General features: G+C 28.0%; 1 protein-coding gene across 1 annotated transcript in view; it reads right to left on the bottom strand.

The window, feature by feature from the left end:
* Window positions 1-1,976: 1,976 nt before the first annotated feature.
* Window positions 1,977-17,849, bottom strand: part of DIP-eta (Dpr-interacting protein eta) — an 82,804-nt gene continuing 66,931 nt past the window's right edge. Inside the window, exons 5-10 of the mRNA XM_075293473.1 lie at window positions 12,053-12,181; window positions 11,832-11,969; window positions 11,548-11,700; window positions 8,759-8,815; window positions 8,404-8,496; window positions 1,977-3,210 (exon numbers count right to left, since the gene is read on the bottom strand). Of these exons, the coding sequence (XP_075149588.1) occupies window positions 3,047-3,210; window positions 8,404-8,496; window positions 8,759-8,815; window positions 11,548-11,700; window positions 11,832-11,969; window positions 12,053-12,181 (734 nt within the window). The 3' untranslated portion in view covers window positions 1,977-3,046. The remainder of the gene's footprint in view (window positions 3,211-8,403; window positions 8,497-8,758; window positions 8,816-11,547; window positions 11,701-11,831; window positions 11,970-12,052; window positions 12,182-17,849) is intronic.

The following is a 17,849-nucleotide window of genomic DNA, read 5'->3' as shown; positions in this document are numbered from 1 at the left end:
AAATTTTCCATAGTGATAAAATATGGACAACATTTTCAACAGCGAGAATATTTTGACAAAGATTTGCTATATAATTTTGACAAAATTTTCTTTAGGGAAATAATTTTGACAAATATTTCTATAGAAATAAAATTGTTACAAAATTTTCTAAAAAAATAAATTTTTTACAAAATTTTCTGTAGCGAAAAAATTTTGAAATACATTTCTGCAGAAAAAAAATTTTTACAAAATTTTCTAAAGAAATAAAATTTTTACAAAATATTTTTAAAGAAATAAAATTTTTACAAAATAAAATTTTAACAAAATTTGCTATAGAAATAAAATTTTGACAAAAAAAGTTTTTAGATAAATAAAATTTTGACAAAAGTTTCTAGTGAAATAAAATTTTGACAAATTTTTCTATTGAAATAAAATTTTGATAAAATTTTCTATAGCGATAAAATGTTGACAGAATTTTCTCTAGCGATAAAATGTTAACAAAATTTTCCATAGCGATAAAATGTGGACAAAACTTTCTATAGCGAGAATATTTTGACAAAGATTTGCTATATAATTTTGAGAAAATTTTCTTAAGCGAAAACATTTTGACAAACATTTCTGTAGAAATAAAATTTTTACAAGATTTCCTATAGAAATAAAATTTTTACAAAATTTTCGGTAGCGAAAAAATTATGACATACATTTCTGTAGAAATAAAGTTTTTACCAAACTTTCTAAAGAAATAAAATTTTTACAAATTTTTTTAAACAAATAAAATTTTTACAAAATTTTCTAAAGAAATAAGATCTTAACAAAATTTGCTATAGAAATAAAATTTTGACAAAATTTCCTATAGAAATGAAATTTTGACAAAATTTTAAATAAAATAAAATTTATAGAAATAAAATTTTGAGATAATTGTCTATAGAAATGATATTTTGAAAAAAAAAATTGCTTTCGAAATAGAATTTGGGAAAATGTTCTATAGAAATAAAATTTTGAGAAAATTTCTAAAGAATTTAGTTTTGACAAAATATGCAATAGAAATAAAATTTTGACAAACTTGTCTATAGAAATAAAATTTTGATAAAAACTTCTATAAATTTTTGACCATCAATTTTTGACAAAGTTTTTTTGCGAAATAAAATTTTGACAAAATTTTCTTTAGCGAAAAAATGTTGACGAAATTTTCTATAGCTATAAAATGTTGACAAAATTTTCTATTGTAATAAAATTTTGACAAAATTTACTATAGAATAAAAATTTGACAAAATTATCTATAGAAATAAATTTTGACAAAATTTTCTATAGGAACAAAAATTTCTATAAAAAAAAAAAATTTTTAAAAAATTAAAAAAAAAAAAATAAAATCAAAAATATTTATTATTTTTATTACACAGGAAAAAATGGAATGGAAAAATCTATTTAATGAAAAATATATAAAAAAAATATATAATTAACATAAAAAAATATTAAATTTCGTCATTCGAATGAATTTCCGAATTGAGAAAATTTTCGATAGTGATTAAATGTGGACAAAATTTTCTACAGCGAGAATATTTTGACAAAGATTTGCTATATAATTTTGACAAAATTTTTTTAGCGAAAAATTTTTGACACACATAGAAATAATTTTTTCGCTACAGAATATTTTGTAAAAATTTTACTTCTTTAGAAAATTTTGTAAAAATTGTCTGTAGCGTAAAAAATATGACATACATTTCTGTAGAAAAAAATTTCTAAAGAAATAAAATTTTTATAAAATTTTCTAAAGAAATAAAATTTTAACAAAATTTGCTATAAAAATAAAATGTTGACAAAATTTGCTATAGAAAAAAAATAATATTGACAAAATTATCTATAGAAATAAATTTTGAAAAAATTTTCTATAGGAAAAAAATCTTTCTATAAAAAATAAAATAAATTTTTAAAAAAATTAAAAAAAAAAATAAAAAATATTTATTGTTTTAATTACACAGGAAAAAATGGAATGGGAACATCGATTTAATTAAACATATATAAAAAAATATAATTAAAATAAAAAATGTTAAATTTCGTCATTCAAATGAATTTAAGAGGAACAAGTTCTCCATCAGTGCGAAGGATCTGAAAAAGGTGTAATTCCGTTCCGCAACCTAAATTTTAAAATGCGGAATTTAAACAATGCTAAGGAAAATTTGTAAATAGTGAAATATTAATAAAAACGAGTATATGCGGCCCTAAGTTCGGTCAGGCCGAACAACAAAGTTTGTAATCTTAGCTTCGAAATTTTGTTTTATTAAATTTGGGACGCATATTATGGGAATTTGGGGACTCACATTTCCAAGGAGTGAAGGACGCAAATTTTCCAAAAGAAGCCGCATTTTTGGCTCGGAATCAATACAAAAAGAAGGTCAAAATCGTTGGATCTAAGTAAACATTTTTTTTTTGAGTGCATGTAAAATTCATTGAAGATGATCTACATTTGCATTACTTCCAGGTTACTTCACTCTGTAATAAATTTTTAGACAAATAAAATTTTGTTTTGACACTAAAAAACTTTATTTTAAGCAATTTTATGTGATGAAAGGAATATTGTGTTAATCAAAAATTACGTTCCGGGAGGAAAGTATTTTTTCTGTGGGTGTAGTTGGGGATTCAAACTACTGCCCCATAATCTCAAGTAAAAAATAATAAGATCAAATAATTATATGGTTGAATGTAGAAACTATTATTTGTTTGTGTTTCCAAGGATATCATATATATTCCTCATCAATGGGTTAATCTATATTATATCCCTATATGTCTGCCTATACAATTTTATTTTATTTATACAAACTTTAATGCTATATATTTGTGATTTTTTTTTTTTTTTTTAATTCCTCACTACATTTTGCCACGTATTTTCTCAGTATTTCGTTCTTACCTAACGAGAAATATTTCAATATTTTTTCCCACATTAAATTCATTTTAACAATATTCTTCCCCGCCTGTTGAGAATGTCAACGACAGGCGATGAAGCAATAAAAGTAGCATCTCTGATGTCATCAGGATATCACATTCTTGTTACCATTGTTGTCGTAAGATGTCAATGTGTCTGTTGACGCAAGCTGTGTTGCATCAGACTCAGCCATATGTATAATGTGAAACCTATTAGCAAGAAATGCCATCTTATTTCTCGGAAAGGCTTATTGTGAGTACTCCTCGCCGAACTTGGATAATAGTCTTCAAATTCGGTTATCATAAAGAGATCTGAAAGTAAAAGAAGAATAGAAGCAGATTATATAAATTTATAATAATAAATATGTTTAGAAAAAATATGGAGAAATATTTATTTATAGACATTCAAAACAAGTAAGTATAACGGAAACATATCGCGAGAACGATAGAGAAAATTTCATGGAAATTTTGTTGTTAGAGAAAATTCCATAGAAATTTTTTCTTTAGACAAAATTTCATGGTAATTTTATCTTTAAAGAAAATTTCATAAAATTGTTTTTTTTTTTTAGAGAAAATTTCATATAAATTTGGTCTTTCGAGAAAATTTCATGGAAAGTTAGCCCTTAGAGAGAATTTTATAGAAATTTCACATTTAGAAAAAATTTAACAAAAAATTTGTCTTTAGAGAAAATTTTATAGAAATTTTGTTTTTAGAGAAAATTTCAAAGAAATTTTGTCTTTAGAAAAAATTTCATGGAAATTTTGTCTTTAGAAAAAATTTAATAAAATTGTTATTTATATAGAAACTTTTAAAGAAATTTTGTTTTTAAAGAAAATTTAAGAAAATTTTGTCCTTAGAGAAAATTTCATGAAAATTTTGTTTTTAGAGAAAATTTCATAGAAAGTTTGTCTTTAAGGAAAATTTTATAGAAATTTTGTCTTAAAGGAAATATTTATAGAAATTTTGTCTTTAGAGAAAATTTCATAGAAATTTTGTCTCTAGAGAAAATTTCATAGAAATTTTGTCTTTAGAGAAAATAAAATAAAATTTCATAAAAATTTTGCATTCAAAGAAAATTTCATGAAAATTTTGTCTTTAGAGAAAATTTCATAGAAATTTTGTCTTTAAGGAAAATTTTATAGGAATTTTGTCTTTAGAGAAAATTTCATGGAAATTTTGTCTTTAGGGACAATTCGATGGAAATTTTGTGTTTATAGAAAATTTCATAAAAATTTTGTCTTTAGAAAAATTTTCATAAAACTTGTGTCTTTAGAGACAATTCCATAGAAATTTTGTGTTTAGAGAAAATTTCATGGATATTTTGTATTTAGAGAAAATTTTATAGAAATCGTGTCTTTAAAGAAAATTTCATAGAAATTTTGTCTTTAGTGAAAATTTCATAGAAGTTTGTGTTTAAAGAAAATTTCATAGAAATTGTGTTTTAGAGAAAATTTAATGGAAATTTTGTCTTTAGAGAAAATTTTATAGAAATCGTGTCTTTAAAGAGAAAATTTAGTGAAAATTACATAGAAATTTTGTGTTTAAAGAAAATTTCATAGGAATTTTGTTTTAGAGAAAATTTAATGGAAATTTTGTCTTCAAAGAAAATTTTGTCTTTAGAGAAAATTTCAAAGAAATTTTGTCTTTAGAGAAAATTTCATAGAAATTTGTCTTTAGAAAAAATCTTTTTTTATTACAGACAATTTCAAAGAAATTTTATTAAAAAAAAATTCATAGAAAGTTTGTTTTTAGATACAATTTCATACAAATTTTGTCTTTAGATACAATTTCATACAAATTTTGTCTTTAGAGAAAATTTCATAGAAATTTTGTCTTGAGAGAAAATTTCGTAGAAATTTTGTGTTTAAAGGAAATTTCATAGAATTTCTTTTTTAGAGAAAATTTAATGGAAATTTTGTCTTTAAATAAAATTTCATAAAAATGTTATCTTTAGAGAATATTTCATAAACATTTTCTCCTTATAGAAAATTTGAAACAAATTTTGTCTTTAAGGAAAATTTCATAAAAATTTTTTTTAGAGAAAATTTCATAGAGATTTTGTCTTTAAAGAAAATTTTATAGAAATTTTGTTTTTAGAGAAAATTTCATATTAAGTTTGTCTTTAAAGAAAATTGCATAGATATGTTGTTTTTAGAGAAAATTTCACAGAAATTTTGTCTTTAGTGAAAATTTCATAGAAATTTTGTCTTTAGAGAAAATTTCATAGAAATTTTGTCTTTAGAGAAAATTCCGTACAAATTTTGTTTTTAGGGAAAATTCCCTACAAATTTTCTTTTTAGAGAAAATTTCATAGAAATTTTGTCTTTTAAGAAAGTTTCATAGAAATTTAGCCTTCAAAGAAAATTTCATAGAAATTTTGTCTTTAAAGAAAATTTCATAGAAATTTTTTGTCTCGAGAGAAAAATTCATAGATTTTTTTTTTTGTAAAGAGAATTTTATAAAAATCTTGAGGTTAGAGAAAATTTCATAAAAATTTTGTCTTTAGAGAACATTTCATAAATATTTTGTCTTGATAGAAAATTTCATAGAAATTTTCTCTTTAGAGACAATTTCATAGAAATGTTGTGTTTAGAGAAAATTTTATAGAAATCGTGTCTTTAAAGGAAATTTTATAGAAATTTTGTCTTTCGAGACAATTTCACAGAAATGTTGTATTTAGAGAAAATTTCATAGAAATTTTTTTTAGAGAAAATTTCATAGAAATTTTGTATTTACCGAAAATTTTATAGAAATCGTGTCTTTAAAGAGAAAATTTAGTGAAAATTACATAGAAATTTTGTGTTTAAAGAAAATTTCGTAGGAATTTTGTTTTAGAGAAAATTTAATGAAAATTTTGTCTTTAAAGAAAATTTTGTCTTTAGAGAAAATTTCAAAGAAATTTTGTCTTCAGAGAAAATTTCATAGAAATTTGTCTTTAGAAAAAATCTTATGGAAATTTTTTTATTACAGACAATTTCAAAGAAATTTTATTTAAAAAAAAAATTCATAGAAAATTTGTCTTTAGACAAATTTTGTCTTTGGGGAAAATTTCAAAAAAATTTTAAAATTAAAGGAAATTTCATAGAATTTTTGTTTTAGAGAAAATTTAATGGAAATTTTGTCTTCAAATAAAATTTCATAAAAATTTTATCTTTAGAGAAATTTCATAGAAATTTTGTCTTTAGAGAAAATTTCATACAAATTTTGTCTTTAGAGAAAATTTCATAGATATGTTGTTTTTAAAGAAAATTTGATAGAAATTTTGTTTTTAGAGAAAATTTCACAGAAATTTTGTCTTTAGAGAAAATTTCATACAAATTTTGTCTTTAGAGAAAATTTCATAGAAATTTTGTGTTTTAAGAAAATTTCATAGAAATTTTGTTTTAGAGAAAATTTCATTGTCTTTAGAGAAAATTTCGTAGAAATTTTGTCTTTAGAGAAAATTTCATAAAAATTTTGTCTTTAGAGAAAATTTGATAGAAACTTTGTCTTTAAAGACAATTTGACAAAAATTTTGTCTTTAGGTAAAATTTCATAACATTTTGTGGTTAGAGAAAATTTCATAGGTATTTTGTCTTTAAAGAAAATTTCATAGAAATTTTGTTTTAGAGAAAATTTAATGGAAATTTTGTCTTCAAATAAAATCTCATAAAAATTGTATCTTTAGAGAAAATTTCATAGAAATTTTGTGTTTAAGAAAAATTTTATAGAAATTTTGTCTTTAGAGAAAATTTCATAGATATGTTGTTTTTAAAAAATATTTGATAGAAATTTTGTTTTTAGAGAAAATTTCACAGAAATTTTGTCTTTAGAGAAAATTTCATACAAATTTTGTCTTTAGAGAAAATTTCATAGAAATTTTGTGTTTTAAGAAAATTTCATAGAAATTTTGTGTTTTAAGAAAATTTCATAGAAATTTTGTTTTAGAGAAAATTTCATTGTCTTTAGAGAAAATTTCGTAGAAATTTTGTCTTTAGAGAAAATTTCATAAAAATTTTGTCTTTAGAGAAAATATCATAAAAATTTTGTCTTTAGAGAAAATTTTATAGAAATTTTGTCTTTAGAGACAATTTGATAAAAATTTTGTCTTTAGGTAAAATTTCATAAAAATTTTGTGGTTAGAGAAAATTTCATAGGAATTTTGTCTTTAAAGAAAATTTCATAGAAATTTTGTTTTAGAGTAAAATTAATAGAAATTTTGTCTTTAGAGAAAATTTCATTGTCTATAGAGAAAATTTCGTAGAAATTTTGTCTTTAGAGAAAATTTCATAAAAATTTTGTCTTTAGAGAAAATTTCATAGAAATTTTGTCCTTAGAGAAAAATTTCATAAAAATGTTGTCTTTAGATAAAATTTCATAAAAATTTTGTGGTTAGACAAAATTTCATAGGAATTTTGTCTTTAAAGAAAATTTCATAGAAATTGTTTTCTTTAGAGAAAATTTTATAGAAATTTTGTCTTTACAGAAAATTTTATAGAATTTTTGTCTTTAGAGGAAATTTCATTGAAAGTTTGTCTTTAAAGAAAATTCCATAGAAATTTTGTCGTTAGAGAAAGTTTTATAGAAATTTTGTCTTTACAGAAAATTTCGCAGAAATTTTGTCTTTAGAGGAAATGTCATACAAAGTTTGTCTTTAAAGAAAATTTCATAGAAATGGTGTCTTTGAGGAAAATTTTATAGAAATTTTGTCTTTAGAGAAAATTTCATGTAACTATTTTCTTATTTATGGTATTACAAATGTAGTGGCACTTTTACTACATCCTCATCATTTGTTTGAGGGTCTAATACACTGGCATTTGTTTTACATTTAATTGAGTTGTTAAACCCCAAAAAAAAAAAGAACCTGGGTGCATTTGTAATCCTGGAACAGCCATTATTCTAGATGTTTGTTTATATATCATTATATTCCTGAAGGTAAATATTAAGATATAACCCAATCCACCCTCATTCACAATCTATTCTATTCCAAAGCTACAAAGAAAAAGAAAAACACGACTATTTGCTTAGAGTTGGCGATATATTTGCACCTTATTAAAGTTTCTCAAAGATATCTTTCCCTTCTTCTTCTTCTTCTTCTTCTTCTTCTGTTTTCACCATGAAATGAAAGCCATAAAAAATTGTGGCCTTTCAGCAGTTCATTTTGTTCTTTTATTTTCGCCCCACTAAGAAATCCCTGAGAGTATTACCGGTGCGTATTATTATAGCTTCATAATATTTCGTTTTATTTATTTAATAGCTCTCCAGAGGCTTTTTATTTTGTCATTTTTTTTTGCAAGCGCGAATTGTATTCTCACTGAAGATATTTCTATATTGGCATTTTCATTTCTCATTTTGTTTTCTTTTGGTGTTAACTTTTTTCTCGTGGATTTTTTTGTCTTTTGGGGTAAATGGCAAAATGTCAGTTTTTTTTTGCCATTAAATGCCAATTTGCTTGCTGGCATTTTGTGTTGGTTTTTCTTTTCTGTGTGAGTGTGTGTGTGTGTGCTTCTTTTAGCGTAACTTACCTTTTCGTTTTCCAGGATTGTCATTATCCTCACTTTCACTTGAGGTTACTTTCGACTGATGATAAGGTTCAGATGATTTTACACGTTTTTTGCCTTTTTTTGGTAACCAGATTCAAAGGTATAGTCATGGCATTAAGAGATATGAAATTGAAATGAAAAGAAAATATTTTTTGAAATTATTAAAAATGAAATTGCAAAAAAAAAATGAAGGGAAAAGAGAAATTTGATAAAAAATTACAAAAAATTATTTGAAAGAAAATTTAATTATTTTAGTTTGGAGTTTTGCGGTTTCAGGTTTCTGGAATTTTGCACTGTATTTTTTTTAACCTGAAATAATTTAAATTCGGTTTATTACCTTTATGCCGATCAGTATTATGAATATCCACATAATTGATAGTGTTTGATGGTATTCCTGTAAAAGATAAGATAACAATAAAGGTAGATAATAACAAGTATATACGGCCGTAAGTTCGGCCAGGCCGAGGCTTATGTACCCTCCACCATGGATTGCGCAGAAACTTCTACTGAAGTCGATGGCAAGGTATCTTAAAACTTCCTAACAACGTAATATATACCACATAGTCCATACGTGGTATATATTAAACTACAAAAGGGCCGATTAAATACGTATATAATTAAGTTTAAAGTTTGTATAGAAATAAAATTTTGACAAAATAAAATTTTGACAACATTTTCTATAGAAGTACAATTTTGACAAATTTTCTATAGAAATAAAATTTGGAAAAAATTTTCTATAGAAATAAAATTTTGACAAAATTTTCTATAAAATAACATTTTGACAATAAAATGGACCAATTTTGGCATGGTTATTAGCGGCCTTATACTAACACCACGTTGCAAATTTCAACCGGATCGGATGAATTTACTCCTCCAAGAGGCTCCGGAGATCAAATCTGGGGAACGGTTTATATGGGGGCTATATATAATTATGGACCGATATGGACCAATTCTTGCGTGTTTGTTAGAGACTACATTCTAACTCCATGTTCCAAATTTCAAACGGATCGGATGAATTTTGCTCCTCCAAGAGGCTCCGGAGGACAAATCTTGTAATCGATTTATATGGGGGCTATATATAATTATGGGTCGATGTGGACCAATTTTTGCATGGTCATTAGAGAACATATACCAACACCATGTACCAAATTTCAGCCGGATCGGATGAAATTTGATTCTCTTAGAGGCTCCGCAAGCCAAATCGGGGGATCGGTTTATATGGGGGCTATATATAATTATGGACCGATGTGGACCAATTTTTGCATGGTTGTTAGAGACCATATACCAACACCATGTACCAAATTTCAGCCGGATCGGATGAAATTTGCTTCTCTTTGAGGCTCCACAAGCCAAATCTGGGGATCGGTTTATATGGGGGCTATATATAATTATGGACCGATGTGGACCAATTTTTGCATGGTTGTTAGAGATCATATAATAACACCATGTACCAAATTTCAGCCTGATCGGATGAAATTTGCTCCTTTTAGAGCAATCGCAAGCCAAATTTGGGGGTCCGTTTATATGGGGGCTATACGGAAAAGTGGACCAATATGGCCCATTTGCAATACCATCCGACCTACATCAATAACAACTACTTGTGCCCAGGGATGGAAAATGCAATTTTTAAGAAAGTACAAAAAAGGTATCTTTTTGTGCGAAAAAGTACTTTTCACTAAATTTCAACAAAAATTCCATTAGAAGATTATTGTCAATAGCTCTTTTAGACAAAATTTTGATTGTCAACTCCACAATTTTAAATATATATTTTTTTGTTTTATATCCGCTTACAAAGATTACAGTAGTATTGTAATCGCGGTTGCCACAGTTGGTAGAATTCTTCCAAAAACGGTACGTCACAAATTTATAAATAAAAATAAAAATAAATTTTTGACACAATTTTCTACAGAAATAAAATTTTGACAAAATTTTCTGTAGAAATAAAATTTTGACACAATTTTCTACAGAAATAAAATTTTGACAAAATTTTCTGTAGAAATAAAATGTTAACAAAATTTTCTATAGAAATAAAATTTTGACAAAATTTCCTATAGAAAAAAATTTTGATAAAATTTTCTATAGAAATAAAATTTTGACAAAATTTTCTATAGAAAAAAAATTTTAACAAAATTTTCTATAGAAATGAAATTTTGATACAATTTTCTATGGAAATAGAAAATTTTTTTTATTGTAATTTAACCTATATCGGCCCATGGCTTCAAATTATAAAATCGAGCAAATAAATAAAAATAAATAAAAAATAAAATTTTGACAAAATTTTCTATAGAAATAAAATCTTGGCAAAATTTTTTATAGAAATAAAATTTTGACAAAATTTTCTATAGAAATTAAATTTTGCCACAATTTTTTATAGAAATAAAATTTTGACAAAATTTTCTATAAAAATAAAATTTTGACAGAATTTTCTGTAGAAATAAAATTTTGACAAAATTTTCTATAGAAATAAAATTTTGACAAAATTTTCTGTAGAAATAAAATTTTAACAAAATTTTCTGTAGAAATAAAATGTAGACAAAACTTTCTATAGAAGTAAAAAATTGTGAAAATTTTTTATAGAAAGTAGCATAAACTTGTCTGTTTTGACAAATTTACAAAAGACCATTAGTAAATAAGTTTGTTAAAGACTTTCTCAAAATATTAAAATATTTTGTAAAAACTATTGTTCCATAAATCTGATATCGGCTCAAAATTGTATACACAAAAGGTACTAAATCATTCGCGGGGGTACCACGGTACTGACCAAGGTGAAAAAGTATTGAAAAAGGTACTATAGTACTGCGTTTTCCATCCCTGCTTGTGCCAAGTTTCAAGTCGCTAGCTTGTTTCGTTCGAAAGTTAGCATGATTTCAACAGACGGACGGACGGACATGCTCAGATCGAGTCAGAATTTCACCACGACCCAGAATATATACGTTATGGGGTCTTAGAGCAATATTTCGATGTGTTACAAACGGAATGACAAAGTTAATATACCCCCATCCTATGGTGGAGGGTATAAATATGGACATTTAAAAGCGAATTTCTGCAATATATGCATATTGCACTTAATATATATGTCTTCGGATTTGCAAAAGATTTTACAGGGTTATCTAAAGGAATACTTACTATATAATTTAATGGTGCCATCTGTATCTCCTAAAGAGTTTTTTGCCACACATCGATATGAACCGAATTCAGATGCAGTCAAGGGATTTATGTGAAGTTTAACTGAACTTCGATAATCACCGATTTCAGTAACATTTGAAGTAAATTTGCTACCTAAAACAAAAGTAATACGAAGAATATAATTTTTTTTTGAGAGAAACAATTAAGGAACAAATCATGATGATATTTTGATAAAAAAAAAAAACAAACATATGATATATTCTCCTATAAGTCTTCTATCTTACCTGGCGGTACTATATCTCCTTTTTCCCGAGTCCAGTAATTTATAGCTTTGGGAAATGCTTCCGAATGGCATTCGAGTGTAACACCCTTTCCTTCGACAGCTCCTATCAATTGATTTTGAACTGTTATCATGGGAGCAACTGTAATAAAATATTTCAACAAAAATGAATTAATTCAATAGAAATAGAAGTAAATAATTTTGTATATTATTTTCGTATCTTACAATGCACTATCAGAGTTATCCGTTTACTGACAGAAGGTGGCACACCATTTGAAGCTATACAAAGGTAAGCACCCATATGATGTCGCTTCACACTGGGTAATACTAAATTAGTGCCCTCCACATGAGAAACTGAAAGTAGAAATTTGCCGAAGATGCTATTAGTTCAAATAAAAAAATTAGAAAAATATGAAACAGTTCAAAAACTTCAGATTACAAAACATCGTCTTCCACAATCCGAAATGTTAATTGTGATTTAATAAATTCAATCAGCATAAAAATGTTCTTAGCAGATACATTCATCGTAAGCCCCAATTTTCTTTCAAACTGCTCAATTCATAATCTCCTCCTGAGTTAATTTTTTTCCTACATATCCTACTTATGCATATATTGGAGCGATATTTGAATTTTTTTATTTTTTTTTTTTTTTTATTATTTTCATCTATGGATTAAACCCTTACAGACAAACAGTAATATATTACATTATATACATATTGTTTGTTAATATATCAAGTATTTAATAATAATGTTATCTTTTTCTTTACATTGTATTTCTCTTCTGACAAATCAAGATAATAATAAAATTTATTGAATTCTTTACAAAGACGGCGAAGTGGATCGTTGTTTTCAAAGTTCGTTCGAAAGTATTCAATGTGGAGCAGTTCAAAGTTGCGGGTAGGTCTAAAGGGTACATTGAATGATATGCTGTTAATAAGGAAGTCAGATTTAAATCTTCCGTTAATTAAATCAACCATAAAACAGATATTTAATAGATATATCTATGCGAGAAGTGTCTGTTAATTGTTAATTGGGAGCCACCGTGGTGCAATGGTTAGCATGCCCGCCTTGCATACACAAGGTCGTGGGTTCGATTCCTGCTTCGACCGAACACCAAAAAGTTTTTCAGCGGTGGATTATCCCACCTCAGTAATGCTGGTGACATTTCTGAGGGTTTCAAAGCTTCTCTAAGTGGTTTCACTGCAATGTGGAACGCCGTTCGGACTCGGCTATAAAAAGGAGGTCCCTTGTCATTGAGCTTAACATGGAAGAAGTTCACCAATGTGGTATCACAATGGACTGAATAGTCTAAGTGAGCCTGATACATCGGGCTGCCACCTAACTAACCTAACCTAACCTTTGTCATTTTTGCCGATACAAGACCGAAGGATTTTACGTTCTAATATTCCGAATTCGTTCATAACTGTGGGTGAAATGATAAACCATATGGGAAAAGCATAAGCGTAGGAAGGCCTCTGGGGAGGGGGCTTAGACCCCCCCAGAAAAATTGTAGCCCCCCAGAATTTGAAAACCTATTTACGATTTTACATTTTTATAAAAATTAAACAAGTATATACTCGTACAACGCACAAAGTTCCACTAAAAACTTTCATGAACAATCGAATTACTTGGGTTGTGGTAGAAGTCTGATATTTATGAAATAAAGCTGTGGTTGAACTTATGATTTAGTTGAATAAAAAATAGTAATTGATATTAAAACTATTCTTTCATAAATTAATATCTTAATAACGCTGCAAAAATGTGTCGCCAAAAAAGTGAAAATGTTCTTTTTGGGTCTGGAAGTGGTACAAAATTGGCGGAGAAGCGATGAATGTAATACGAACTTGTCATAGAACGAATGTCCACCGTTTCAACAGCCGTTGCAATGAATTTGCATCACTTCTTAAGGTGTGATCCGAATTCAGTGTTTTGAATGTGAATTAAAAATGTTGTGATATTTTCCCAAATAAATAATTTTTCTACTTTTTTTATGAATTTTAATGCGTTCTAACGCTTGTTTGAAACGTTTTCCCTCGAATATTTTCAAATATTATCGATTTTTCTATAATGGATTTAGCATTTTTGTGGCAAAATTTGAATAATTTGTACCATTTTATTTATTCCTACTCTTTTTTAGACTATTTGAAAAAAGAAAACAAAAAATTACGCATTAAAATATAAAAAAATGAAATAAAAAAACTGCCTGTGTAGTTAAAATAGTTAACGTCTTTGTGAGGACATTTTTGGAGTTGCTTTTAAAGTTGTGCCTTTAGAACAACTCCCAATTTTTTGCTGGGAAAAGTGTGGAACTACCCTACGGGAAACGGATCAACCACAGAACTGGTACAGGACTAGTCCCTGGTGTGTATGGACCAGTCCCAGCTCTGATCAAAACGTATGGAAGGGACCGTCCACTTTAACATGGGTTTGTCATTGACGGAGTAAACTTACATTTTAGGATGCGTCTTGGACTCATCCCAAAGGACACGTCCTGGGACAATTTAGCAGGAGCAACCCATAAACAGGTCCTCAGGAACCAGTCTCGCACAAACTCTTAGAAATCTCTTTCAATTTGAGCTCTTAATCGAACCCGAAATGAAAAAAAAAATTTTTTTGAAATAGGTCGAACAAAAGGTTATTCTGATAATTTTATTTCACTAAATGGGAAAATTGGAGCACAGGTACCAGTTCTGTGATAGGTCCGTCAGTGGCAATTTGCACCAATTTCCCGTAGGGTACTTTTAGTTGCTTTATTATAAATTGATTGTCGAGTTATGTTGATGTCTATTTTTTATTCAATTTTATGAAATAAAACATTAGTAGAACCTATAAGTTCAGTCTATAAAGTTTTAGCTAGGGGGGCTATAGCCCCCCCTAGGAAAATTGCATAGCTACGCTAATGGGGAAAAGCATAAAGTAGGGCAAGTCTTATGATTGTCTTATATAGCAATAATTTTGTGGGGGGGTTGGTAATGACTTATTATAGAAAATGTTCCTATAATAATTTTTGATTTTATATGCTGTTGACAAAGTTAATCGCGCATGTTTATTGAATTTTACTAATTTGGTAAAATAAATACCTAAGTATTTGAAATTATTTTTGAAAGGTATCTCAGAATTATTTAAATCCAACTTCAATGATTTGCTTTGAGGAACGACCCATCAAGAAAACAAGTAAGTAAAGTAGAAAGTCGGGCGGGGCCGACTATATCATACCCTAAACCACCATTATAGAATTAGTAATCATAAGCATTTGTGGGGTAATATATAGGTCTGGGAGAAAAACCGCAGTTGCATATTTAAGAAAATTAAGGGGTACATGTCTATGGGTGCTTTGTGTCAATCTGACTATAGCTCATAGTCAATGTTGCCGGGGAAAAGGTTCTGTTTACCCTACAAGGACAAAAAAAGTTCCCTACTTTCCCATACATTCCCAAACAATTTTCCCTACTATATTTTTCGTTAAATTTAAAAAATTTTACAAAACAAAAATGGTTCTAAGTACTTTATTATCTTAAAACATGAATATGCAACGTATATAACTTAGAATATAAATTTGTATTACCACCACGGTTGCCACAGTTGGTAGAATTTTACCCAAATTAGAATTCTTTTTTGTTAAATCTCTATAAAAATAAAATTGTGGAAAAAGTTTCTATAAACAAATTTTTGTAATTAATTTTTCTATAGAAAGAAAATTTTGACAATAAATTCTATAGAAATAAAATTTTGAGAAAAAATTCCACAGAAATAAAAATTTGAGAAAATTTTTTATAGAAATAATATTTTGAAAAAATTTCTGTAGAAATACAATTTTGACAAAATGTTCTATAGAACTAAAATGTAGACAAAATTTTCTACAGGAATAAAGTTTACCACACATTGTCAAAGATCAAGCCTTGCCGGCTTCTAATTTCCTCCTCTAGATCCACCAATACAAATTTGTAAAAATCGAGCAATATTCTTATGTAAGAGCTACAAGTACGTATAAGTACGATCGGCTAGTACATCAAAATTTGAAATTTGAGTAACATTGGTTAATAGATAAGAGTACTATGGTCAAATATGGGAAAATCGAGCGATGCATATATATGGAAGCTATATCTAAATCTGAACCAATTTGCATAATATTTTGCGGGTTTGATTAATACCACAAAAGGTTATCTTATGCAAGATTTGAGTAAGATCAGTTAAGAAATGAGGCCTGTATGGTCAAACATAAGATTATAAGGGCGAATTTTTCAAAATCGGGCGATACATATATGGGAGATATATCTAAATTTGAACCGATTTCGATGAAATTTTGCACATATAGTTAGTACTATAGAAGACTGGATCTAGCCAACTTTTAGTAAGATCGGTTAATAAATAAGGGTTCTATGGCCAAATTTGGGAAAATCGGGCTATACATATATATGAGAGCTATATCTAAATCTGAACCGATTTTGATGATTTTTTGCACATATAGTTAGTGCTATAGAAGACTACATTTAGCCAAATTTGGGTAAGATCTGTCGATAAATAAGGGTTTTATGGCCAAATTTAGAAAAATCGGGCGGTACATATATATGGGAGCTATAGCTAAATCTGAACCGATTTCGATGATTTTTTGCACATATAAAGGGTGATTCTTTTGAGGTTAGGATTTTCATGCATTAGTATTTGACTGATCACGTGGGATTTCAGACATGGTGTCAAAGAGAAAGATGCTCAGTATGCTTTGACATTTCATCATGAATAGACGAACGATCTGCCACAACGTCGAATTTTCAGTGAATGGGCCCTAGAAAAGTTGGCAGAAAATCCGCTTTTTTATCGACAAATTTTGTTCAGCGATGAGGCTCATTTCTGGTTGAATGGCTACGTAAATAAGCAAAATTGCCGCATTTGGAGTGAAGAGCAACCAGAAGCCGTTCAAGAACTGCCCATGCATCCCGAAAAATGCACTGTTTGGTGTGGTTTGTACGCTGGTGGAATCATTGGACCGTATTTTTTCAAAGATGCTGTTGGACGCAACGTTACGGTGAATGGCGATCGCTATCGTTCGATGCTAACAAACTTTTTGTTGCCAAAAATGGAAGAACTGAACTTGGTTGACATGTGGTTTCAACAAGATGGCGCTACATGCCACACAGCTCGCGATTCTATGGCCATTTTGAGGGAAAACTTCGGAGAACAATTCATCTCAAGAAATGGACCGGTAAGTTGGCCACCAAGATCATGCGATTTGACGCCTTTAGACTATTTTTTGTGGGGCTACGTCAAGTCTAAAGTCTACAGAAATAAGCCAGCAACTATTCTAGCTTTGGAAGACAACATTTCCGAAGAAATTCGGGCTATTCCGGCCGAAATGCTCGAAAAAGTTGCCCAAAATTGGACTTTCCGAATGGACCACCTAAGACGCAGCCGCGGTCAACATTTAAATGAAATTATCTTCAAAAAGTAAATGTCATGGACCAATCTAACGTTTCAAATAAAGAACCGATGAGATTTTGCAAATTTTATGCGTTTTTTAAAAAAAAAAAAGTTATCAAGCTCTTAACAAATCACCCTTTAGTTAGTGCTATAGAAGATTATATTTAGCCAACTTTGAATAAGATCGATTGATAAATAAAGGGTTTGTGGCCAAATTTGGGAAAATCGGGCGGTACATATATATGAGAGCTATATCTAAATCTGAACCGATTTGGACAAAATTTTGCAGACTTGAAGGGCGATGGAAAAGATTACCTTTTGGCAAATTTGGTGACAATCCGTTTGAAAAAACGCGCAACGTGACCCCATTTGTCGAAATCGGGCGATACATATATATGGGAGCTATATCTAAATTTGATCCGATTTCTTCCAAATTCAATAGCGTTCGTCCTTGTGCCCAAAAAACTCCCTGTACCAAATTTCATCAAAATCGGTTAATAATTGCGACCGGAATCCTGTGAACAACAAATACATGGACAGACGGACGGACGGACGGACGATCGACTCAGGAGGTGATTCTGAGTCGATCGGTATATATTTTATGGGG

Source organism: Haematobia irritans, chromosome 2, assembly GCF_050003625.1.
Source record: "Haematobia irritans isolate KBUSLIRL chromosome 2, ASM5000362v1, whole genome shotgun sequence".
NCBI lineage: Eukaryota > Metazoa > Arthropoda > Insecta > Diptera > Muscidae > Haematobia > Haematobia irritans.
The sequence above is the reverse complement of the archived record's forward strand: the minus strand, read 5'-3'. Positions and strand labels throughout refer to the sequence as shown.